The following is a 27297-nucleotide window of genomic DNA, read 5'->3' as shown; positions in this document are numbered from 1 at the left end:
TCCAAGCTCAGCTGCTCGTAAGAGGGCTCTGACACACACGAATGGGAAGCATCATGATTCATTTATCCACTCAACAGACATTTATTAAACTTCTACTATGTGCCAGTCACTGCCACATCCCGTTATTTCTCATTTGCTATGTGCCAAACATGATGCTTATCACTTCATACACACCACTACGTTTACTCCTCACCACAACCTTGTGAGGTATCTATTATTACCACCATTTTACAGATAAAGAAATGAAACTCAGGAAGGGTGAGTAACTAGCCCAGAGCCCTTCAGCTAGCAAATGGCCAGGCCCAGGGTTGTATGATGCCAAAACCCTTAATTCTACACTCAGTCGCCTATCTTTCCCATGGTGCTTCTGAGAGCTGTCCCCTGTCCTTTGCTTTCTACCACCAGCACCTCTCCCTGACCCAGGGAGGAAGCCCTGCCATGCCCGCTGTCTGTGGACCCTCTGGGCGCTCTCTTTTGTGTTCCCCATTCTTATTTCCCAACCCCCTCTCTGATGTCTGTCCTCCATAATGCAGCCCCCCTCGGCTCTAATTTCCATCTCCACTCATCAGGACCTTGGCCTCCTGATGTCCTGAGCAACTTGCATCTCTTATCTGGGCCAGCATCATATGGCGTGAAGTTTGAACACCCCCACCCCTGGAAAGCCCTTAGGACATCCAGCCGGAACAAATGGGGCAGTGCTTCGGTGAAGCACAGCCAAGTCTGCCTGCCTCCTCACGGAGGGGGATGTTTCTGGAGGGCAAAGCCAGCTCCCCTCGGCGCCAAGGCGGAGCCCCTAGCTCTTGACCACACAGCACGAGGACACAGCCGTCACTGCAGACCTCCTTCCTCTAGGGCAGTTTCCTGTTATCTTGGCTCATTCTTTCTCCAGAGATGAAGAGATTGTTTTAAACCTGCCGCCCCACCAGCCCTGCTCCTGGCTTCCAATGCCATTAAGTTTCATTATAACAAATAAACACCACAGTGACATTTATAAGTTACCACTGAGCACAGAAGCACAAATATGAAGCAGATAAACTGCATTTGATCCAAATAATTACTGCAGGCAATATCGGGCTTAGTCTGAGCTGGCAGCCGGGTACCGAGTAATTTATTAGATTGCATAAGGCAATGTTGCACACTGAGTTTTTCATTATTGTGTCTTTTCCCCTCTCCATGGCCTAAATAGGTTACAGGAGTTTAGACGGTACCTGGCCAGACAAAGACAGACTTTGCTCAAGCAGATTAAGGCTGGGAGTGCCAGCCAAGTGTCCGGGAATGGCCACCTTCCAGCCAGCACCATGCTTGCGAGAGAAGACTTAGGCAATTATCTTGGTGCTGCCAGCCGGGAGAGTCCCTCCACTCCCCATCCACTGGCTCAGATACAAAACAAGACCCCGTGGGGAGAGTGGATGGAGGGTCGAATGGAGCCCCCAGGTCATGAAGCCTGGGTTCCTGCTGGACCTAGCAAAGAGCCTTTCTACCCAAAGGACCCAGGTACCCCCAGGTAGCCCTAGGGCCAGTCGCAGACCTCTCCTCCTGCAATAAATAAGAAGAAGGAAGCAGCCTACAGCCAACTCTGCAAAGCAAAGCCATGAGAGCTGGCTCCAAGCAGCACTCCCTGCCAAGCCCAAACTCATAAAGTTTGATTCAGGGGGTTACAATGCCTCCTATTCACAGTCCCTCCTGCCCCATTCTCCCAGCCTTAGTAAATTACCCAATAAGCAGCAAGGACCTGTAGTTATTGTGCAGTTAAATGGTATTTGCCCAGTAAATCCTGAGCAGAGTACTAACGGTGATATACAGTAACTAATTACGGACATGAATTCTCTCCCCAAGACTCCGAGTGTTGGGAGGAGGCCGGAAAGCGGCTCTGTTCTCTCAAGTGAAGCCGTGAGGGACTCTCCTATTAGAGGGACCGTTGGTGTCTCCAGTTGCACTCGGGTCTGGAAGATAGAGACGTCCTGGTTGGCAGGCAGAAAGATCTCACACGAAGGCTCCCGTTTGCTGCCCCATGGTTCCAGCAGAAGGGCCGAGCCAGGCCCCAGCTGTCCTCCTTGGTTCGCCTCAACAAGTAACTGCCTCAGCACCACAGTGGCTCCAGCGGCACAGGAACGGAAGGCACTACTCACCAAGCCCAGGCCTGAGCCAAGACAGCGGCTACAGGGGGTCAGCCTTTGCAAAGGCTTCCAAGTTGGGGTGCAAGAGGTAGGATTTTAATTGGTCCTGCCGCTGCCTGACTAGGAGCCCCTGAGTGGTACGAACAGTTAGCACTCAACTACTAGCTGAAAGGTTGGCGTTTTTAACCCACCTGGAGGCACCTCAGAAGACAGGTTTGGCAATCTGCTCCTGAAAGGTCACGGCCTTGAAAATTCCATGAAGCAGTTCTACTCTGCACACATGGGGTTGCCAGGAGCCAGAATCCACTTGATGGATAGAAACTAACCACAACTGCCTGGGTGTGGATGACCTTTGCCCTGAATTCTTGTCCACAGAGCTGGTCTCAGCCCCCAGAGCACCACAGGAGCATCAGAAGCTGGTTAGGCTTCCCTGCTGGTCTGAGGTGGGGTGGGGGCTCTGCTGGGTGGGCAAGAAGCACAAAGTCCCAGCAGCTTCCTGTATCTGTGTTTTCTTTCTTTTCCTTTTTATACAATGTACATGGACAATTCAGTGGCATCAATTACATTCAAGCTATACCCCCAATCTCGCTGTCCTTTTCCAAGTCATTCCACCACCATTAACATAAACTCATTACCACCTAAGCAAAGCCTCCCTCTTTCCCCCTCCCCGCCACCCGTGGTGACCACCAGTAATCTTTGCTTTCTATATATTTGCTTATGGCATGTAAGTGAGATCGTACACTATTTGTCCTTTTGGAACTGACTTATTTTGCTCAGCGTGATGTTTTCAAGGTTTATCCACGTCGTGGCCTGCATCAGGACTTCGTTTATCTGAGCAGTGTTTCATTTGTGCGTATGTACCACGTTCATGGAGCCCTGCTGGCACCGTGGTTAAGAGCTACGGCCACTAACCAAAAGGTCGGCAACTTCAATCCACCAGACGCTCCTTGGGAACTCTAGGGGGCAGTTCTACTCTGTCCTATAGGGTCACTGTGAGTCAGAATCTATGCAATGGCAACGAATTTGGTTTTGGGTTTACCACATTCATATCCGTTTTTGAAAGACAGCTGGTAGCAGCTTGGAGACACAGTAGTCTATCTCTGCTCTCTGAAGAGGAAAACTCACAAATCAAACACCCTCTGTACTTACCTGCTACTGTCATAGAAACGAGGGCCCAGAATTGGAGTCGGAGGGACCTGGGTTCAAATCCTAACTCCACCATAAGCTCTGACTTGGACAGGTTACTTAACCTCTCTGAGCCTCAGTCTCCTAATCCACAAAATGGGAAAGATTCTCATCTCAGAGTGTTGTTGATGTGAAAGTAGCCAGCCTGGAGGTGGTTCCACTCCCACTTCCGAGGAGCCCTGTCCCTGCTGGTTCTGACCTCCATGTCACCAACGGTCTTCTGACACCCCTGGGTTCAATGGCACAGTCTGAGCCGCCTGCAAAATCAGAGCCCCTCATCCCAGCCAGGCCCAGCCAACAGCAGGCATGCTCGCTCCCTCACCCTCCTTCCAAGGCGCTCCTGCCAAAAACCTCTCATGTACAAACTTTCCCACCTGAAACCATCCAAACACAGGCTGGGCCAATAATGGCAAGCTCCTTTAGTTTTCTCTGCTGCTGAGATCTTGGAGTCGATGCAAATACCCTGAGCCCTTGCCAGGGCCACTGCTTGGTGGAGACAGAGGAGACAGAGTGGGGTGGGAAGGGGACTGGGTCAGGGGCGTGCACTTGGGGAGGGATGTTAGGCCATCATTGCTTTGAGCCTAGGCCTTTATGTCTACAAATCGGGGCTGATGATGGAACCTTCTCCAGCAGATGTGAGGGTGGGTTAAACAAGATAGCCCATGTGAGTTGCTTTGCAAAGCAGAACATGGGCATAAGAGTTAGCTGTTGTTAATATCCCAAGCCAACACTGGAAGACAAGACCTAGAATCCCAGGGCAGTGAGAAGAATCTCCTTTTTAATTAGGACACATATAGTCAGCTCTCAGTTACCTATTGGCAAATTGTGCCCATCCCTGGCAAATGTTATCACCAAGATTGCTTAACGAAGTCCTCTGTTAGCATTTCACAGCTTCTTGTTTTGCTTTTATTTGCATGAGCCCCAAAGGGAATGAAAGTCCTTTAAAGGCAAAATCAGCTAACATCCCCATCCCCTCCCAGGGAAGGTGTGAACTGGGAAGACAACGAGTGGGGAGGTGGGCTGTGGTCCAGTCTAGCTTCGGGCCAGCACCAAAGCCGATGTTCTCCACCGACCTGAGCAGGAGGCAGGGAGGAAGCACTGTCGCTGGATTTTTTTTTTTTTTTTAAGTATTAAAAATTCCCAGAACATTCAACACATCCATATTCAAACATGAATGCCGCCACCCATTCCAAAGTCAAAAATAAATGTTACTCAGGATTATTCATTATTTTGACTTGTCCGTCATTTTGGATTATTCACACCCTTGCTCCTCTCCATTAACAATTAATAATTAACAGCTGATTATATTTGGGCTCCAAGAGGGGAGAATTCGGGACATTGCACCAAGATGATCTGTGCCCAACTGGAAAGACTCTTCCAGAAACAGCAGGTGGGTGCCATGGCTCTCCTGCAGGGGTTATGAGATTTCTCTCATTCATCTAAGATAGCCAAGGGGCTCCTTGTTGTTACTCTTATTAGCTGCCCTGGACTCTCATCCCCACTCATGGCAACCCCGTGCACAGCATAATGAAACGCTGCCCAGTTCTGAGCCATCCCCATCGTCGCTGGCTGATTTTCAGAAGTAGATCACCAGGCCTTTCTTCCCAGTCTGTCTCTGTCTGGAAGCTCTGTTGAAACCTTTTCAGCCTCATAGCAACACCCAGGCCTCCACTGACAGACAGGTGGTAACTGCTTATGCGGTGCCCTGGCTGGGAACCAAACCTGGGTCTCCCACATGGAAGGCAAGAGTTCTACCACTGAGCCACCACTGTCCCCATAAGCACTTCGTGCCTCAAGGCCAATCTCCCTTAGCCACCCCTTGCACCCCAGGTCCCAGGCCTGCCTTCGTGCGTATCAGTGGGACTAGCAGCTTTGGAATACCTGGAGACCACCCAAACTGCAGGGCCTTCTGGATCCTTGAGCATTTCATAGAAGGACCTTGTAACCCACTGTAACCCAGCCCAAACCCAGTGCCATCTGTAGAAAAGTAGAGGGGCTGAATTCGTTTCCTGTAACTGCTGTAACAAAGCACCACAAACCAGGTAGCTTCAAACAGCAGGAATTCATTCTCTCACAGTTCTGGAGGACGGAAGCATGAAATCAGCAACACTTGGCAGAAATGAAGGGGTGTATCCCTTCTGCAGGGCAGAATCTGTCCTTGCCTTGTCCAGCTTCTAGTGGCTGCTGGCTTTCCTGGGCTTGTGGGCACAGCATTCTAGCCTCTGCCTCTGTTTCACAGGAACCTCTCCTGGCTGTCTCTGTCAAATCCCCCTCTTCTCCCTCTTATAAGGTCACATGTGATTATCCACCTGGATAATCCAGGATGATCTCCCCATCTCAAGGTCCTTAACTTAATCCCATCTGCAAAGCCCCTGTTCCCATATAAGGTAACAGTCACAGGTTCCAGGCATTAGGACATGGATATATTTTGGGGGTGTAGGGACTGTGGGGCTGTGGGGCGAGGGTTCAGTGGCTTTTTCCAAGTACTACAGAGGCCTAAGGGACAGACCTCTGTACCTCCAACCCACTGCAATTCTGCTCCTGCCCATTTATGCATTGGGGTCCCACATAAGATTTCACTGACAAAAGGATTACATGCACTAGGAGGAAGTATGAGACCACCAACCTCATCCAATGTATTCTTGCAGCAGGATTACCTGGAAAGTGGTTAAAATGCAGATTCATCGGCCCAGTTCAGACTCCCTGTCTCGGAAGCTCTGGGTTGGAGGCTAAGAAACTATTTTTAGCAGATTCCCAGGTGACTGTCATGCACATGGGAGTTTTAGAACCATTTCCAATTGGCAGGGGCCCCTCCAACATAAAATGATTATTTTATGATGTTTATTTTTAAAAAATGATGTCTAGAACATGGATCTTTCCCAAACATACCAAGCATCTTGGGAAAATTTTTTACTTCCTTGTGCCTTGTTTTTATTATTTTCAGCATTAGGACTTCCCTAAAACAGGACTTGGGATAAATTGGGACATAGAATTTAGGACTGGGAGGCCTAACAGAATGACTAGTCTAAACCCTGCATTATAGCCGAGGAATCTGAGGCTTAGAGAAGGGAAGAGTCAGGCCCCAGGGCACACAGCTAAGAGCTGGAGAACCAAAAAAACCAAACTCGTTGCTGTCGAGTCGATTCCGACTCATAGCGACCCTATTGGACAGAGTAGAACTGCCCTATAGAGTTTCCAAGCAGCGCTTGGTAGATTTGAACTGCCAACCTTTTGGTTAGCAGCCGTAGCACTTAAGCACTATACCACCAGGGTTTCCTAAGAGGCAGCATCAGATTGGCAGCTTCTGGGCCTGGGTGCTCAGAGCAAGGACATAGCTTTGTGTGCCCTCTTCTTTTGCCCCATACGGGAGCCCTTAGAAAAGACGCTGGGCAGGTTGGGATCTCCCAGTCCACCGCCCGCCTCCAGCCCATGCCAGTGGTATCCACTCGACACACAATAACTCAGGACTCTAGGAGCTACTTCTACGCAGAGCCAGAGCCAGTGTCTACAGCCACCCCTTGGGCTAACAGCACAGTTCTCCCACTCTTCTTTAGCGCCTATTTCTTTCTTTCTTCCCTCCCCTGGACGACATGCAGTGAGTATGTTACGAATTCAATTATGTCCCCCAAAATGTGTGTTGGAATCCTGACCCTTAGACCAGTGGACATAATCCTATTTGGGAATAAGGTTTCTGTGTTATGTCGATGAGGCCATATCAGTGTACGGTGTGTCCTAAACCTAATCCCTTCTGAGTGATATAAATAGCAGCCTAAACCAAAAAAAAAAACCATTGCCACTGAGTTGATTCTGACTCATAGTGACCCTATGGAAACCCTGGTGGCGTAGCGGTTAAGTGCTACAGCTGCTAACCAAAGGGTTGCCAGTTCAAATCTACCAAGCGCTGCTTGGAAACTCTATAGGGCAGTTCTACTCTGTCCAATAGGGTCGCTATGAGTCGGAATTGACTCGATGGCACTAGGTTTTGGGTAGTGGCCCTATACGGCATAGGGTTTCCATGGAGCTCCTGGTAGATTCCAACTGCCAATATTTTGGTTAGCAGCTATAGCTCTTAACCACTGAGCAACCAGGGTTTCCAGCCTAGACACAGAGAGAGAAAGACCTGGCAATCTGCCCCCATAAAGATTACAGCCTGGAAAACCCTATGGGGCAGTTCCACTCAGTCACATGGGGTCACTATGAGTCAAAATCGACTTGATGGCACTTAACAACAACAAGAGGTGCAGAGAGGAGTGAGCACAAACTGGAGAAGACAGAAGCAAATGTGAGGATCGCCAAGGAACTGAAGAACATGGAGCTACAGAAGCTGGAAGAGACAAGGACCTTCCCCCAGAGCCAAGAGAGGGAGCCTTCCCTAGAGTCGGCGCCCTGAATTGGACTTCTAGCCTCCTGAACAGTGAGAAAATAAATGTCTGTTCCTTAAAGCCACACACACTTGTGGTATTTCCGTTGCAGCAGCACTAGGTAACTAAGACAGAATTCACGTTCCAAACCTCAAGACACAGGAGCCTGAGACACAGAGAAAGAAAGGGACTTAGCCTGGGCCCCACAGCCAGCCAGCAGCAGGCTTGAGACGACACCCACAGTCCTTGCCTTCATGGGCTCCTGACCATCTCCTGTCCATACCCTCCCTGCCATCCTAGCCTAAACCCCACTGCTCTGCTCTGCTGTCCCCATCTCACTTAGATTCGGGGTAACTTTTCAGCAGGGATGGATGGCTCCTTCTCAGGCACTGATGAGCCACCATGGTTATCAGCTTCTCCTCGGCATCCCGGCCTTGGCTGAATCGATGGCGGAATCTCTCTCCCAGCCACTAATAAGCACGATACAGGCTCTGGCTGGGGCTGCAAGGATGGCAATCAGTAGCCAAATGATTTATAGTGACTTTGGAGTCATCCTGCCTTGGCCAGCCCCGTTGGTTTTCATTGAAGACCATGCTTTCCAGGACAACCTTGAGGGCTGTGCCCTAGGGAGAGCAGTGCGAGACTGGGAGAACCACAGGCCCAGGCTAGCCCAGCTCAGGCAAGGAGGAGGCTGGAAGAATGTGTGTGCCCTCAGGATGGCTGCCCCTCATCCTGCCCCAGGGAGGGCAGTCAAGCTGCATTGTATAAGCCCAAACAAAAATTCAGAGCATGGACTGGGATGATGAGTATGAAATTCATGATACCGGCAAGATTCTTCTCACTTGTACATCAGAATTAAATTACCAGCAGCTACCAATGGGAATGCTGGGGTTGGAAGTCTCCAAGTGTCCCCCCAGCAGAAGTCTCAAAGACTATGGAGGGAAAGCTCAGCCTTACACTCAGGTTTTGTTCTTCTGGCTTCTCTCTTTGTATTTCCAACTGCAGTCCAAAGGAAGGAGATGGGACTGGATGACCCCTTGTCATTCCTGACAGGGCTCTAAGTCTACACACCTTAACAGGGTTAGATGTCTCACCCAAAGCAGCTGTTCCTGACATTCCCAACCTAAAGTCACTTTGTCCCTCTTAGGTAGTCTCTTCTATGTTGTTAATTTCTAATCTAGTTGGCTCCGACTCTTGGCAACCTTATGTACAACAGAGCAAAACATTGTGTTATCTTCACAATCATTGGTATGCTTGAGCCCATTGCTGTGGCTACTGTGTCAGTCCATCTCCTTGAGGCTTTACCTCGTTTTTGCTGACCCTCTACTTTACCAAGCACGATGTCCTTTTATAGCGATTGGCTTTCCTGATGACGTGTCCAAAGTAAGCAAGCTAAAATCTCAGCATCCTTGCTTCCAAGGAGCACTCTGGCTGTACTTCTTCCAAGACAGATCTATTCGTTCTTTAAGCAGTCCAAGATATATTTAATATTCTTCACCAATATCACAATTCAAACACATCAATTCTTAAACACATCAATTCTTCTGTTTTCCTTTTTCACTTCACACTTCCTGTTATTGTTGTTGATTTTTAGTTGCTATCAAGTCGATTCTGATTCGTAGCGACCCCATATATGCAGAGTAAAACTGCTCCAAAGGGTTTTCAGTGGCCTGTGACCTTTCAGAAACAGGTCCCCAAACCTGTCTTCTGAGGCACCTCTCGGTGGATTTGAATCACCGACCTTTTGGTTGGCAGCTGAGCACTTCAGAATTTGCACCATGTAGGAAATAGTTATGACCATCCCTGCGGGGAAACTGAGTCTCAGAGGGACTAAGAAATTTTCACAGATCACACAGCTATAATGGCAGTCCTGGAAGTCCAACCTAGACCTGTGACAGCAGTGCTCTTATTACGTGAGTGCGTCTGACCTCCACGCTCTTACTTATGGTGTTTCCACTCCAACCATTTCCCTCCTTTGCCCTCACCTTGGTCACCCTTCTATGACTCCTTTGCCCACTCCCTCACAAGGAATCAACTTCTGTTTCTCTGGACCTTGCATACACCTCCCTCTGGCACTTGTCATGCAGTGAGTACCTTTTGTCACAGTTTCTTGTGCCCGTAGCTGTCTCCTCCAGACCACAAGCTCCTCATCAGCAGAAGATACGTGGACCCCTCCTCCCACCCCCACACCCAGCAGGGGCCTCATAGATTGTCGAGGCAGGGCCTGCCCTGCCTGTGGTCACCATGGCACCCCTAGGAACAGGCACAATCACTGTGCAGTGCTATGGATTGAGTTATGTCCCCCAATGATAGGCTGAAGTCCTAACCCCTGGTACCTGTGAACATGACCTTGTTTGGAAATAGGGTCTTTTAAGACGTTATAAGTTAACATGAGGGACTAGGGTGAGTCCTAATCCTATACGACTCGCATCCTTATAAAAAAGAGAAGAGGCACAGAGAGGCAAAGGGGAAGGTGTCCATGTAAAGACCGAGGCAGGGATGGGAGCACCAAGGATCTCCAGCCATCACCAGAAGCTAGGAGAGAAACATGAATAGATCCTCCCTCAGAGCCCTCAGAAGGAATCAACACAGTGACACCCTGGTTTCAGACTCTCAGTCTCTACAACCGCGAGACAATAAATTCTGGTTCTTACAAGCTACCCAGTTTGTGGAACTTTGGTTTGGCAGCCCGAGGAAGACAATACAGCCAGTCAGTCAGTGGGCCGAGACAACGCCATCACTCCCAATCCCGCTTGTCTGAGTAGGCCATGACAGAGTGTTCTGGAAATTTCCAGAAGCCCATTCTCCTGTATTGGGAGCTGGCCCTGTGCTGAGCAGCTGGCAAACAGCAAGAGTCAGGGCCGTGGGCTCCAGGTGTGATGTGAGTCAGTCAGCCTGTCGCCCTTCCACCCCAGCTGGGTGGTGTCCTGGTGTTGGTCAGGGGCTGCAGAGCTGGCTCCTTCTCTCCTTTGCTTCTTTCCAGGACCAGGGCAGCTCCCAGTAATTACCTAAGGGGCGTTTGCTTGCCCCAGGCTGGGAGAAAGCTGGCAGTAAACATCCCTGCTACAAGTATTCTTAAGCCTTCCCCATTTGGCCACTAATAACAGAGCAGACGGTGATATTTGAGCTTTTTCTGCCTGGCTGGTCAGACAAGTCCGGGGACTCCCAGAGTGGGGCTGGGATAGGCGAGGGTTCTCAGGTTCACCTCCCTCTCCTTCGTGACTAACAGGAGGAGGCAGATTTCTAATCGGTCTAATTTCAGTCCTGCAGAGCCTCTTTTCCTGGCTGCTCATCTTAGGACTGCTCTGGCCCCAGTTCTAACAGCCCTGGGCTCAAGAAAGATTTGTGGGCTGGGCTGAAAACAAGGAGGACCCTTTGTGAAGCACCTTCCGAGTGCCCAAATCATTTACGGGTAGGGACTCTCAGCCTCACAACAGCTTTGCACAGTAGGTGTGTCATCGCCATGTACGGATGAGGAAACTGAGGCTCAGATAGGGTGAGGAACTTGCCCCAGGTCACACTTCTGATAACAGGGCCAGAGTTCACTCCCAGGCCCACCTGACCCAAAAGCTTGTTCTTTCCTACTGCCTGGGATCCTTGCCCTGGCACATAATGCATAGGTATACGTGCAAAGTAGGTCGTTGTTAGTAGCCGCTGTCAAGTCAGCCCAACTCACAGTGACCCCATGCACAACTGAACGAAACACTGCCTGGCCCTGCGTCATCCCCATGATCAGTTGTGGGTTGAACTGTTTTGATCCATAGGGTTTTCACCGGCTGATTTTTGTAAGTAGATCACGAGACCTTTCTTCCTAGTCCACCTTAGTCTGGAAGCTCCGCTGTTTCAGCATCATAGCCACACACAAGCCTTCACTGACAGATGGGTGGTGACTGCAATTGAGATGCACTGGCTGGGAATCAAACCCGGGTCTCCCATACGGAAGACAAGAATTCTGCCACTGAACCACCAATGTCCTCTACACAAAGAGGATACTTCAGTGTCGCTCATCACTCATGCCTTTGCTTGTATTTCTTCCCACCCTAAAATGACACTTTCTATCCATCGCATTCCTCATTTTGCCTCTTCCAGGAAGCCCTCCTGGTTCTTCCCTCACCGCCCCCCCCACTTGAAGCAGGCCCTCCCTAAACTTTATATGACCTCTTTAGGAGACCAACCACATTCTCCCTGGTAGTTGAGTGACTTGTGGCCAAGCGTTACCATCCACAGAACCCCAACAGGCTTACTGGATCTCCCAAGAGCTGAGGTGGCAGGATTCTAGATGGGCTGCCCCCACCATCCAGGCTTAGCATTGGCAACAGGTGCTTTTCCAGGGGAGCAGAGAGGCTCTCATCCATCCGTGCCCGTAGGCTGGGCCCTCTCCATACCCTGCCCCCTCCCTCTCTGCAGGCACACTGGAAGGGGGCCATGAGCGTGTGCTTGCAGAGGTTGGGCTCCTGAGAGGCAGAGCAAGCGTTCCAGGGGACTCTTCACTGCCACCCCAGGCCTGGCTGGATTGACACTGAGGACAGCAGGCACCCCCTCAACCTGCTGTTGCCCTGAAGACTCAGGCAAAGCACACACACAGAGAGGGCAGGAGATGTGAGCACGCCCCTCACACCCTCTTCTGATGGCCCCTGATAAAGAGGAGGCACTGCCAGGGGACGTGGGAGCCGTTCAGCACACTTGCTGCTCACACAGGGCTCCAGAGGAGAGCAAGCACCATGGCTTTGTCGCCTCTGCTGCAGTCACAAGCCCAGATCCTGCTCCTTCCACCTGTCCACACTGACCTGTCAGCCTCTTGCCTCTCACCTCTGCAGTGGAGCCAACCTGACGAAGAGGTTCGCTGGCTGCAGGAGGTCAGACTCATATGCCTAGGGGGTGGCAGCAGGCTTGGGACAATGGAGTACTAGAATGTGTCCCCAAAAGATTTGGGGCTGATGGTGTGGGCAGCAGGGATGGGTGAGCCGTATGGCTTCTCTGAACAGCATGAAGAGGGGCCTAGCCACCTCGGGCATAGGGGCACTGGGACACCTTCTTGCCTGTCCCCACGCACAGATCCAGGGCCAGACCACAACACCAAGGCTCTGGGACCTTAACCATCATCCAGACTGTAGACCACTCCAGAAGTCTCGAGAACGGCCCTGACTGCAGAGTGGCCTGGGCCTGGGAGACTGGGAGACAGTCCCAGGGAGGCAGAGGGCGCCTGGGGAAAGAGGGGTAGAGGAGCAAGCAGAGACAGTGAGGGGAGACACAAAGACTACAACCACTGACACGTGGCCTCCTCAGCTGAGATTTTAGTCCCGAAAAAATTCCACCTCAAAAATTCAGAGGCTTTCAAATATTCTGCAAGAACAAGAATTTGTTCAATCAGAATCTTAAGTGGTTGACAAGGAGCAGAAGCAGAAGCGCTCTGGCTGGGGAAGAGGTGGGCTTGAAGCCAAATTCAGTCAGCCCCACCAGCAGCTCACGTGCCTGGGATTCTGCACAGCGTTAAAACCAGCACTCTGTGGGCTTGGCCCTCACAGCCTCAGCCTTCTTGGCAATAATGCCTCTTCCCTCCACAGGAAGTACCTGGGGACTAAGGGAGACCTCAAAGCAGGGCCAGAGTGTGTGAGCTCAGAGAGAATCACGGGGTCTTGAGCATTTTACATATCTCACAGGAAGAGAGTGGAGACTTCCCAGAGCCAGATGGTGAGGGTATGTGCCATGCTAATGTGTGTTGTTATTGTTGTTAGGTGCCATCAAGTCAGTTCCAAATCACAGTGACCCTATGTACAACAGAACGAAACCCTGCCACGTCCTGCACCATCCTCATGATCATTGTTATGCTTGAGCCCATTGCTGCAGCCATTGTGTCAATCCGTCTCATTGAGGGTCTTCCTCTTTTTCACTGACCCTCTACTTTACCAAGCATGATGTCCTTCTCCAGGGACTGATCCCTCTTGATAATATGTCCTAAGTACATGAGATAAAGTCTCACTAGCCTCGCTTCTAAGGAGCATTCTGTCTGTACTTCTTCCAAGACAGATTTGTTCATTCTTTTGGCAGTCCATGGTACATTCAATATTCTTCATCAACACCAGAATTCAGCACATCAATTCTTCTTTGGTCTTCTTATTCATTGTCCGGCTTTCACATGCATGTGTGCTTAGAGCCCCAAAAAGAGACTAAGGGGAGAAAGGTGATCCGGGTGACCCTTTCCTCCTGAGCAGTTCCGATAAATAGGTGTTGAATCGACCAATGTTCTTACTGTCTACTTAATGTAGTATCCAGGAGGTTATAGAAAATGATGCCAGGGCTCATTCACATTTCACATCTTTGGACTAAGAAAGAAAATAGGGAACAAAGAAATGGATAAGGAGCACTCTTTCTGGCAATAACCCACATAACGTTTATTGTTCCCAGGGGCTCTGGAACCCTGAAGGAGAGATCTCAAGGTCTGTTCCATGGATGGAAAACAAAAGTGGGGCCTATCCCTCCACCTCTTCATCAGCCACAGCACCTCAGCTTTCACCTACTCTATAGATAACACTCTGTTTAAGATTCCCTTTGAAAAGCATTCCATTGGTTTAAAAGAAAAACTATTTCTACTGACGTTAGTATGACGTGCAAATATTAAAATCAGACTAGAAAGGAAAATTGTCAGTTAGAGTGATACCCACTCACCCCAAAAAGAGTGCTCTGCAAAAAATGCCCTCTGTATGCCCTCTGTCTCCATCTCACCCAGAAACAGTATTCTCTCCCTAGAAGAGCCAGTGGGTCCAAACAAACGAAATGGGAGCGATGGAAACCTTTAGGATGGCAGCGATGGGATTTCATAGCCTCCGAAGCTGCTTGGATCTCGCCAGGACAGTCCTCCACTCAGGCCCTCTCTTTGCCCTTCACTACCCCTTCGGGCTCCTTCCCTTGGGACCCCTCATCTTATTTGTGGTGTCTTGTGCCTGCCTCAACTCCTGGCTCTGAGACACCCCCCAAAGCGAAAGTGTCCCTGTGACCAGGCCTGGTGTGATTGGGCACACCTGGCAGCCCTGAACCTTCCCTCAAGCCTGGTCTCCATGGTGACAGCACCCTTCTTCCTCAGGGCCCTCCACACTCTGGTTCTCACCTCCAGACCAATCCTCATTCACCTGCCACCTCGGATGCCCCGGCCCAAAATCTCCCCTTACCCCACCCACCACCTAGTGCTCCTTCCACAAGAGGAAGCAACCTTGGGCAGTGGGAGACTCTAAGGTGCAAGGTTGGGAAGGAGCGGGACAATTACCCACTGTGGGCACTCCTAAGGACAGACATTTCCAGAGGGCTCCCCGTACCTCTTTGTCTAGGGCCTTCTCATTATAGCCTCCTCAGCTCTCAGCTGACAACCTGCTAATTCTCTCTGATAACACCATTTTTGGCAGCTGGTTCTGCTGCCTTGACACTGTCCTTGCAAGGAAGATTGTGAGATAAAAGAAGCTGTAAAATCATCATTAAAGGGAGTAGAAAAGAGAACAGGAAAAGAATGCACTGGACCCCCCTCGCGCTCTCTTTACTGCTTCCTCCCGCCCTCCTCACTCCTCCCTCTTTCTTCTGGCTCTTCTTCCTGCTTCATCTTCTCCTTTCTCTTCAGCTCCCTTCTTCCTCTCTTGCTCTCCTCACTTCACGCCTCCCTCTGTCACTCTTTATCCAGCCTCTCTCTCCTCTCCCTTTCCTCCCCTTCTCATCTCTTGCCTCTTTCTCTCTTGTTTTGGTGCCAGAAACGGCCTAATTACAACAGAGTACTTGAAGAGACAGAGAGGGAAAAAAAAAAAAACACCCTACAGCTGATTAAAATGTCCTATGAAATCTAATTTGTAAAGCTCAAATCAGAATAAAAAGTGTTACTCCCACAATTCAAGGCCAATTTGATTTTTAATGAGACTCCTCAGAGGCCCAGCCAGGAAGAGTCTCCTCAGAGGGGGAACTCAGCTACCTTCCTTCCTTCCCGCCTGCCACAAGCCCTCTCTGCTGTGGATCTGGATCCCTCCTCTGAGGTGTCCACCACAGGGTCCACACCAGCTCTCCTCTGCTTTGTTGTTGTTGTTGTTTTAAACCCTTTTTTATTGTGATAAATATCTAAGTACCAAAACATTTGTCATTTCAACAGTTTTCACATTACAGTTCGGTGCCATTAAATATGTTCATTGTGTTGGTCAGTCATCACCATGAACTGTTGCTGACTTTTTCCCTCACCATTAACAGGAACTCTGTGTCCCCTAAATGTTGTGTGTTCCTTCCTCTCTGCTTTTATACACCAATTTTTCTCTTCTTTGGGTCATCTGCTGCTGATGGCTCAGCTCTAGCTGTGTCCAAGCCTAGGGCTTTGTGTCCTCAAGATGGGCAGACACAGAGGGCAGCAGCCTGTGTCCAGGGACCTCAGTGGCCATCCCTGATTCTCTCAGGGTGGGAGAGAAGAGGCCATGGCAGAGCCCACGAACTCTCATTTTTCCTCATACAAACCCTTGTTGTACAAACTTCTGTATCTGTGGGGCAGGGGGTAGGGGAGAGTGAGGGCTCAGAAGTCAGACAGGGCCCAGCTCAAAAGTCTCTGAACCTGGGTTCTTTACTGTAAATTGGCATAGTTTTTTCTACCCTGAAATGTCATTCGGCGGATTACATGAGAGAAGGCATGTAAAGAGCCACCTGCTGGAGCAGGTGCTCGGTGAACATCATGTCCCTTTGACCATTCGAGTGTGGGCTCCCAGGGCACATGGACCACGTCAACCCCCTCTTCAGCAGCTCTTCCAGGACAAGGTGTAGGGAGCTGTATTGTGTTAGTAGGTGAGAGCATGGCCTTCAGAGCCAGAAAGACTTGGATTCACAGTCCTGGTTCTGCCACTAGACAGGACCGTGGACAATTAACCTCCTTAGCCCCCATTTCCTCAGCCCCTGTGAAATAGGGCCAATAATGCTACATCACTGTAATAACTGACCATGGTAGGGGATACACAATACTTGGTAAATAATTAAAAAGGGCAACATCTGATACTATTTTTCACTTCTTTGCCTCAGTTCCTCCCCTGGAAAAACCAAACCGGTTGCTGTCAAGTTGTTTCTCACTGATGGCAACCCCAAGTGTGCAGATTAGAACTGTTCTCCATAGCGTTTTCAAGGCTGTGAGCTTTTGGAAGTAGATCTCCAGGCTTTTCTTCAGAGACATCTCTGGATGGGTTTGAGCTCCCAACCTTTCAGTTAGTAGTCAAGCACTTAACCGTTTGTGCCACCCAGTGATTCCCTCATCTAGAAAATGGGGGTAAAAATAATACCTGCTTCATAGGTTGTTACGAGGATGAAATGAGTTCAGTTGCAAAGGCTTAAAAGAGTGTGTCTGTTACATATAATATGCACTGACTAGCTTAGATGGCTCAGCACTGCCTTGCTTTGAGGTGTGCATGGGGTGGATACGGGGTCACATTAGGTGATTTTTTCCTGGGTGACAGTGAGACAGGAGTCGGGTCTGCTGCAGAAAAGAAAAGCACAGGGAGGACGTGTCAGGACGTGATTACCTCTTCCCTCAGCCACACCTCTGCACAACCTCACCACCACTTGATCCACTGAATTTGTCCCCAGGCCCATCCTGGGAGCCACTAAAACTATACTGTTTTTTCTTGGATTCTCAAATTTAACCAAAACGACACTCCAACCCCCATTGCCCTCTTGAAACACAATCCCCACAAATACTTCTAGCAGGGTTTCCCTCCCGCTCCTGGTCTGCTGTTGAAGTATGCACCAAGCAAGTGGCTTAAGAAGGAGTTGGCTAAATGGAAAAGGGGACAACAGGACTGAAGCAAAGCTGGTCAGGTCTGTTGGGCCCTGGAGGTATGGCTAAACCACAGTGTTAGTGCTGGGAGACAGGAGCAGAGAGGCTAAAGTAGGCAGCCAGCTCCTGAAAGGATTTGTCTGCCAATACTGAAGAATTTGGGTTTTAGCCTAGAAACTCTAAGGGGTCTTTAAAGGATTCTAAACATAGGAATGACATAATCAGATTGCCTATTTAGAAATATCGCTCTGATTACAGCGTGGAAGGGAAATGGCAGGGAGTCTCTGCATGGTACAAATGGTTAACATGCTCGGCTGCTAGCTAGGAGGGTGGAGGTTTGAGTCCACTGAGAGGAGCCTTAGGAGAGGCCTGATGATCTACTTCTCAAAAATCAGCCACGGGAAATCCTATGGAGCAAACTGGCTTTCCACATACAGAAGAATGAAACAAGATCCATACCTTACCCCATACACAAAAACTAATTCAAAATAGATTAAGAACTTAAATGTTAAATCTGAAACCATAAAGTTCTTGGAAGAAAATACAGGAGCAAAGCTTTGGGCCTTTTTTTTTTTCCCCCCTCTCCAATAATCAAACACAACAACTAATGCACAAGCAACAGAAAACAAAATAGCTAACTGGGACCTCATAAATGTTAAATACTTATGTTCATCAAATACTTTATCAAAAGAGTAGTGACAACCTACAGACCAGGAAAAAAATCCTTGGGAACAATATAACTGACAAAGGTCTAATATCTAAAATATATAGAAAACATCTACAACTAAACAACAAAAAGAAAACCCAATCACAAACTAGGCAAACGGCATGAACAGACACTTCCCCAAAGCGTATATTCAAATGGCCAACAGACACTTGAAAAGATGCCCAGCGTCATTAGCCATCAGAGAAACACAAATCAAAACCATGATGAGATACCATTTCCCTCCCATTAGGATGGCTAAGATTTAAAAAAAAAAAAAATGTTAGAGTGGATGTGGAGAAATCAGAGACTTCACCCATTGCTGGTAGGAATGCAAAATGGTATAGCCATTGTGAAAAACAGTCTGGCGGCTCCTAAAACAACTCGAGGGAGAGCTAGCACATGATCAGCAATTCTACTTCTAGGTATGTACCCTAGGGATCCAATAGAAGTGACACGAACAGACATATACACACCTATGTTCATCACAGCATCATTCGTAACAGCAAAAAGATGGAACCAACCTAAGAGCCCATCACCAGATAAATGGATAAGTAAAATGTGGTACATACATACAACAGAATAGGTACTCAGCCGTAAAGAAAAATGAGTTCCCAAAACGTCTTGGAACATGGATGAAACTGGAGGACATTATATTGAGTGAAATAAGTCCATCACAAAAACGCAAATACTGTATGTTCTCCCTTTTATGAAATGACATGAACAAGTAAATATACAGAAGCTAATGTTCATTAGTAGTTATCAGGGATGGGGGCAGGAAGGAGAGGGAGATTTTTGCTCTCTAGATAGTAAAAAAAAAAAAAAAAAAATAGATAGTAGACACTTGTTATTTCTGGTGATGGGAAAGGTATCACCAAATGAGGGTGGTATTTACAGAGCTTGACAGAGGTAAACAATGTCACTTAAAAGTATACAAGAAAAAAGAACCTGTTAGCAATTGCTATGGCATATATAATTCTTAAACAACAGCAAAAACGACCAAAAAATTATATATGTGTGGGTATATATATGTACGTTTGTAGGCATATAGGAGCCCTGGTGGCGCAGCAGTTAATAGCTTGGCTGCTAACCAAAAAGGTCAGCAGTTCAATATTTTTTTTTTGGTAGGCTTTCATGCATACACTTATGTGCATATGTGTGTATATACCAAAACCCATTGTCATCAAGTCAATTCCAACTCATAATGACCCTATAGGACAGAGTAGAACTGCCCATAGGGTTTCCAAGGAGCAGCTGGTAGATTTGAACTGCTAACCTTTTGGTTAGCAGCCACTTAACCACATAACCGTTTAACTCATTTAACCACTGAGCCATCAGGGCTCCATGTGCATATATATGTATACATATATGCATCTATGTGACTATATGCACATAGGGGCACAGTTACAGATACTCTTAGACATAACCAAATACCTCCAGAGATTGGCTTTCTATGTTTGAAGAATTAGGACCATAGTTTCTTGGGACATCTCTGTCAACTGGCATAATATAGTTCATGAAGTTATGTTCTGCATCCTAGTTTGGTAAGTAGTGTCTGGGGTCTCAAAAGCTTATGAACAGCCATCTAAGATACAGCTACTGGTCTCTACTCATTCGGAGCAAAAGAGGAAGAAGGAAACCAAAGACTCAAAGGAGAAACTAGCCTACAGGACAAATAGTCTACATGAATGAAGGCCTTATCTACCCTGAGGCCAGAAGAACTAGATGGTACCCAGCTACCACTACTGACAATTCTGATCAGGGCCACAATAGATGGGTGAAGAATGAAAGAAAAATGTGGAACAGAACCTCAAATTTCTTTTAAAAAAAAAGATCTACTAGACTCGTTGAGACCTCCAGGACTCTCCAAGACTATTGCCCTGAGATACTCTTCAAACCTTGAACCTAAAATAACCCCTAAGGTCACCTAAATAACAAATTAGCTCAGAAATTAATGAATATCACCCATAAATATTGTCCTCCTTTAAAAAATCACCTATATGGGACCAAACAGTCAACAGTTACTTTAAAACAAAGATGAGAATGTAAGGGGGGCATGGAAATGGAACAACCAGAACAGAGATAATGAGAGTGCTCATACATTCTGAAGACTATAACCAATGTCACCATACAACCTGTGTAGAAATTGTTGAATGGGAACCTAAACTGCTGTGTAGACCTTCACTGAAAACACAATAAAATATTATTATTAAAAAATAATAATAACCTCTATGGCACACGGTCTGACTCTGACACACATGGGGTCGCCGTGAGTCAGAGTCAACTTGACAGCAACTGGTTTTTGAAACTGGGGCCAGAGACCAATTATGAATCTGCTGCAGGACCCCAGGCAGTAAGTAAGGCCCTCTGGGGGGACCTTGTCTCCAGCCCCAGCTGTGATTCCATGGCATGAGGGGAAAGGCCCCCAGGCATTGCTCATTGCAACTAACTCATCTTTCTGCTTGTCTCCTCCCCAGGCCAAGTGTACTCCTTCAGCCAGCAGCCCCAGGACCAGGTGGTGGTATCAGGGCAGCCGGTGACACTGCTGTGCGCCATCCCTGAATATGACGGCTTTGTTCTGTGGATCAAGGATGGCCTGGCACTGGGCGTGGGCAGAGACCTCTCAAGTGAGTACCCTCAGAACCCCTCGGGAAGGTCTGGAAAATTCCACCACCTTGCCCACTCACCTACCCTACTAGGGAACACCCATCTCCATAAGCATTTGGGGATTAAACCTCTCACTTTCATGGCAGTCCCCACAAGGCATGCCCTGAGTCCAGAATCCATTGGATTTTGAAGGCCCCTCTGACCAACTGTAAGAAGTTACAAGTAAATTCTCAATTCTAGTGGAAGGTCCTAAAGCTAGAACAATGTTGCCATGAAGGGTCTATTCCAAAGTCATACATGAATGAAGAAACGCTCCTGATCATTAACCATTAAAAAAACCAAAACAGCAATGAATATCATCTCACCCCATCAATAATGGCAATGAAAAAAAAAAAAGAACAAAACAGAAAACAACTAATGCTGGCAAGGGTGTAGGGAGATTAGAGCCCTCATATATTGCTGGTAGGGTTGTAAAATGGTACAACCACTGTGGAAAACAGTATGGCACTTCCTTAAAAAGTTATAAATAGAGATACCATATGATCCAGCAATACCCTAGGGAAATAAGAGCCATGACATGAATAGACATATGCACACCCATGTTCATCTTAGCATTATTGAAAATAGCAAAAAGATGGAAACAAGTGCCCAAAAACAGATGAATGAATAAACAAACATTATCCACACACAATGGAATACTATGCAATATTAAAGAATAAAGAATCTGTGAAACATCTCACAACATGGATGAATCTGGAGGACATTATGCTGAGTGAAATAAGTCAATTACAAAAGGATAAATATTGTATGCGGCCACTATTACAAAAACTCAAGAAAAGGTTTACACACAGAAAAAAAACAATCTTTGATGGTTATGAGGGAGGGAAGGGATAAGGAGGGGAAATCACTAACTAGACAGTAGACAAGTGTCAACTTTGTTGAAGGGAAAGACAACAAACAATAAAGAGGAAGTCAACACAACTTGCCAAAGGCAAAGTCATAGAAGCTTCCTAGATACATCCAAACACCTTGAGGGACCCAGTTGCTGAGGCTGGGGGCTTGGGACCATGGTCTGGAGAGACATTTAGGTCAATTGGCATGACATAGTTCATAAAGAAAATGTTCTACATCCTACTTTGATGAGTAGCATCTGGGGTCTTAAAAGCTTATGAGTGGCCATCTAAGATACATCTGTTTGTCCCAGCCTACCTGGAGAAAAGGAAAGTGAAGAAAACTGAAGACACTAAGAAAATACTAGCCCAAAGGACTAAAGGACCACATGAACCATAGTCTTCTCCAGCCTGAGCCCAGAAAAACTAGGTGATGGTTTTTTACACACAGAAAGAAACATTTTTTGATGGTCACCAGGGATGGGAGGGAGGGAGAAGGAGGAAAAATCACTAACTAGATAGTAAACACAAATTAACTCGGGTGAAGGGAAAGACAATATACAATATGGGGTATGTCATGGATTGAATTGTGTCCCCCAAAAATATGTGTCAATTTAGGTAGGCCGTAGTCCCCAGTATTGTGTGGTTGTCCTCCATTTTGTGATTGTAATTTTATGTTAAGAGAATTAGGGTAGGATTGTAACACCCTTATCCAGGTCAGGTCCCTGATCCAATGCAAAGGGAGTTTCCCTGGGATATGGCCTGCACCACCTTTGATCTCTCAAGAGATAAAAAGGAAAGGGAAATGAGCAGAGGGGGGGAACCTCATACCACCAAGAAAGCAGTGCTGTCAGCAGAGCTTGTTCTTTGGACCCAGGGTTCCTGTGCAGAGAAGCTCCTAGTCCAGGGGAAAATTGATGAGAAGGCCGACAGAGAGAGAAAGCCTTCGCCTGGGGCCGATGCCCTGAATTTGGACTTTAGCCTACCTTACTGTGAAGAAATAAATTTCTCTTTGTTAAAGCCACCCACTTGTGGTATTTCTGTTATAGCAGCACTAGATAACTAAGTCAGAATTTGGTACCAAGAGTGGGGTGCTGCTCTAACAGATACCTAAAATGTGGAAGCGGTTTTGAAACTGTGAGTGGATAGGGGAGTGGCAGCAAAAGAGAACCAGCAGCAGCAGAGAAGTGGCAGCAGCAGAGAACCAGAGGCAGCAGAACCAGGAGACCAAAGAGAGACCACGCTGGAGCTGACCCACGGAGGGAGAGAGCTGAGTGCCTGTGTGCAGGAGGCTTCCTGATGGAGTGTGGTGCCTCTGGGCACTTATAGGTGGAGCTACAGAGCTTTGGAACACTTGCCTCAGCAGGGTGGATATGGCGTGAGGCCTGAGGACTGAGAAGCCAAGAAACCAGGAAACAGAAGCTGAAGAGATGAAGAACACAAGAAGCCAAGCTACCTGAGTCTCAAAAGGTATGACCAGGACCTCTGGGGTTTCAAAGGGTGGAGCCTCTGGTGTTTCTAAGGGTGGTATAGATATACAAGTTGAACAGATGTGGGATGGCATGTGGAAGTACACCCACAGGCATATATAGGTTTGGCAGAGGATATTTCTACATACATATTTGTGTGTGCTACAAACATATCCTTGTATATAGTATAGCACACAGGGGGCAACATTATGAAAATTCTTAGCCATAACAAACACCTTGAGGAACTGAGTCACTGGGCTTGTGGGCTTAGTACCATAGTCTTGGGGGACATCTAGGTCAATTGGTGTAACATTGTCCATAAAGACAAAGTTCTATACACTACTTTGGTGACTAGTGACTGGGGTCTTGCAAACGGCCATCTAAGATACGACTATTGGTCTCTTAGGAAAAAAGTGAAGAAAATCAAAGACTCACGGAAATAATTAGTCCAAAGGACTGATGAACCACACAAACCACAGCCTCCACTAGCCTGAGACCAGAAGAACTAGATGGTGCCCAGCTACCAATACCAACCACTCTGATTGGGATCACAGTAGAAGGTCCTAAACAGACTGGGAGAAAAATGTGGAACAAAATTTAAAATCATAAAAAAAGACCAGACTTACTGGCTTGATAGAGACTGGCGGAGCCCCTTAGACCGTGGCCCTTAGACACCCTTCAAACCTGGAGCTGAACCAACTCCTGGAGATCACCTTTCAGTCAAACAATTGTCGTGTTGTTGTTAGGTGCCGTCGAGTCGGTTCCAACTCATAGTGACCCCATGCACAACAGAATGAAACACTACCAGGTCCTGCACCATCCTTACAATTGTTGTTATGCTTGAGCTCATTGTTGCAGCCACTGTGTCAATCCACCTAGCCAAGGGTCTTCCTCTTTTCCACTGACCCTGTACTCTGCCAAGCATGATGTCTTTCTCCAGGGACTGATCCCTCCTGACAACATGTCCAAAGTATGTAAAACACAGCCTCGCCATCCTTGCCTCAAAGGAGCATTCTGCCCACACTTCTTCCAAGACAGATTTGTTCGTTCTCTTGGCATTCCATGGCATACTCGATATTCTTCGCCAAAACCACAATTCAAAGGCGTCAACTCTTCTTGGGTCTTCTTTATTCATTGTCCAGCTTTCACATGCATATGATGTGATTGAAAATACCATGGCCTGGGTCAGGTGCACCTTAGTCTTCAGGGTGACATCTTTGCTCTTCAACACTTTCAAGAGGTCCTTTGCAGCAGATTTGCCCAATGCAATGCGTCTTTGATTTCTTGACTGCTGCTTCCATGGCTCTTGATTGTGGATCCAAGTACAATGAAATCCTTGACAACTTCAGTCTTTTCTCCATGTATCATGATGTTGCTCATTGGTCCAGTTGTGAGGATTTTTGTTTTCTTTATGTTGAGGTGCAATCCATACTGTAGGCTGTGGTCTTTGATCTTCATTAGTAAGTGCTTCAAGTCCTCTTCACTTTCAGCAAGCAAGGTTGCGTCATCTGCATAACACAAGTTGTTAATGAGTCTGCCTCCAATCCTGATGCCCCGTTCTTCTTCGTATAGTCCAGTTTCTCGGATTATTTGTTCAGCGTACAGATTAAATAGGCATGGTGAAAGAATACAACCCTGACGCACACCTTTCCTGACTTTAAACCAGTCAGTATCCCCTTGTTCTGTCTGAACAACTGCCTCTTAATCTATGTAAAGGTTCCTCATGAGCACAATTAAGTGTTCTGGAATTCCCATTCTTCGCAGTGTTATCCGTAGTTTCTTATAATCCAGAGTCAAATGCCTTTGCATAATGAATAAAACACAGGTAAACATCCTTCTGGTATTCTCTGCTTTCAGCCAGGATCCATCTGACATCAGCAATGATACCCCTGGTTCCACATCCTCTTCTGAAACCTGCCTGAATTTCTGGCAGTTCCCTGTTGATATACTGCTACAGCCGTTTTTGAATGATCTTCAGCAAAATTTTGCTTGCGTGTGATATTAATGATATTGCTCTATAATTTCCACATTTAGTTGGATCACCTTTCTTGGGAATGGGCATAAATATGGATCTCTTCCAGTCAGTTGGCCAGGAAGCTGTCTTCTATATTTCTTGGCATAGACGAGTGAGCACCTCCAGTGCTGCATCTGTTTGTTGAAACATCTCAGTTGGTATTCCATCAATTGCTGGAGCCTTGTTTTCGCCAATGCCTTCAGAGCAGCTTGGACTTCTTCCTTCAGTACCACTGGTTCCTGATCATATCCCACCTCTTGAAATGGTTGAATATCGACTAGTTCTTTTTGGTATAATGACTCTGTGTATTCCTTCCATCTTCTCTTGGTGCTTCCTGCATCATTTAATATTTTCCCCATGGAATCCTTCACTATTGCAACTCGAGGCTTGAATTTTTTCTTCAGTTCTTTCAGCTTGAGAAACGCCAAGTGTATTCTTCCCCTTTGGTTTTCTATCTCCAGCTCTTTGCACACGTCATTATAATACTTTACTTTGTCTTCTCGAGAGGCTTTTTGAAATCTTCTGTTCAGTTCTTTTACTTCATCAATTCTTCCTTTTGCTTTAGCTGCTCTATGTTTGAGAGCAAGTTTCAGAGTCTCCTCTGACTTCCATCTTGGTCTTTTCTTTCTTTCCTGTCTTTTCAGTGACCTCTTGCTTTTTTCATGTATGATGTCCTTGATGTCATTCCACAACTTGTCTAGCCTTTGGTCACTAGTATTCAATGCATCAAATCTATTTTTCAGATAGTCTCTAAATTCAGGTGGGATACACTCAAGGTCATATTTTGGCTCTCATGAACGTGCTCTGATTTTCTTCAGTTTCAGTTTGAACTTGCATATGAGCAATTGAGGGTCTGTTCCACAATCCGCCCTTGGCCTTGTTCTGACTGGTGATATTGAGTTTTTCCATCGTCTCTTTCCACAGATGCAGTCAATTTGATTTCTGTGTGTTCCATCTGGCGAGGTCCATGTGTGTATAGTCACCGTTTATGTTGGTAAAAGAAGGTATTTGCAATGGAAGAAGTTGTTGGTCTTGCAAAATTCTATCATTCAATCTCCAGCATTTTTTCTATCACCAAGGCCATATTTTCCAACTACTGATCCTTCTTCTTTGTTTCCAACTTTCGCATTCCAATCACCAGTAATTATCAATGCATCTTGATTGCACGTTCCATCAATTTCAGACTGCAGCAGCTGATAAAATTTTCCTATTTCTTCATCTTTGGCCCTAGTGGTTGGTGCATAAATTTGAGTAATAGCCATATTAACTGGTCTTGCTTGTAGGCGTATGGATATTATGCTATCACTGACAGCGTTGTACTTCAGGATAGATCTTGAAACGTCCTTTTTGACGATGAATGCAACACCATTCCTCTTCGAGTTGTCATTCCCAGCATAGTAGACTATGTGATCGTCCGATTCAAAATGGCCAATACCAGTCCATTTCAGCTCACTAATGCCTAGGATATCGATGTTTATGTGCTCCATTTCATTTTTGACGATTCCCAATTTTCCTAGAGTCATACTTCATACATTCCAGGTTCCAATTATTAATGGATGTTTGCAGCTGTTTCTTCTCATTTTGAGTCGTGCCACCTCAACAAATGAAGGTCCCGAAAGCTTTACTCCATCCACGTCATTAAGGTCGACTTTACTTTGAGGAGGCAGCTCTTCCCCAGTCATCTTTTGAGTGCCTTCCAACCTGGGGGGCTCATTTTCCAGCACTATATCAGACAATGTTCTGCTGCTATTCATAAGCTTTTCACCAGCTAATGCTTTTCAGAAGTGGACTGCCAGGTCCTTCTTCCTAGTCTAACAATAGACAGGCCTATAAAGAGAAGTACAATCAGAATGCTCATCAGAAGCAACGATGGCGAAACTGTGTCTTACATACTTTGGACATGTTGTCAGGAGGGATCAGTCCCTGGAGAAGGACATCGTGGTTGGTAAAGTACAGGGTCAGCAGAAACGAGGAAGACCCTCAATGAGATGGGTTGACACAGTGGCTGCAATAGTGGGCTCAAGCATAACAACGATTGTGAGCATGACGAAGGACCAGGCAGTGTTTTGTTCTGTGGCACACAGGGTCTCTATGAGTCGGAACCGACTCAATGGCACCTAACAACAACAACAACAACAACAGTAAAGTGAACAATAACATCTGTGAATAATGTGTT

At 47.1% G+C, this 27297-nt stretch overlaps 1 protein-coding gene across 1 annotated transcript in view; it reads left to right on the top strand.

Annotated features, from left to right (window-relative positions):
• Positions 1-27297, top strand: part of KIRREL3 (kirre like nephrin family adhesion molecule 3) — a 173328-nt gene that overhangs the window by 36712 nt on the left and 109319 nt on the right. The window contains exon 3 of the mRNA XM_049857550.1: positions 20619-20768. Coding sequence (XP_049713507.1) covers positions 20619-20768 — 150 coding nt within the window. The remainder of the gene's footprint in view (positions 1-20618; positions 20769-27297) is intronic.

The sequence above is a fragment of the Elephas maximus genome, chromosome 17 (genome assembly GCF_024166365.1).
Source record: "Elephas maximus indicus isolate mEleMax1 chromosome 17, mEleMax1 primary haplotype, whole genome shotgun sequence".
NCBI classification, from domain to species: domain Eukaryota; kingdom Metazoa; phylum Chordata; class Mammalia; order Proboscidea; family Elephantidae; genus Elephas; species Elephas maximus.
The sequence above is the reverse complement of the archived record's forward strand: the minus strand, read 5'-3'. Positions and strand labels throughout refer to the sequence as shown.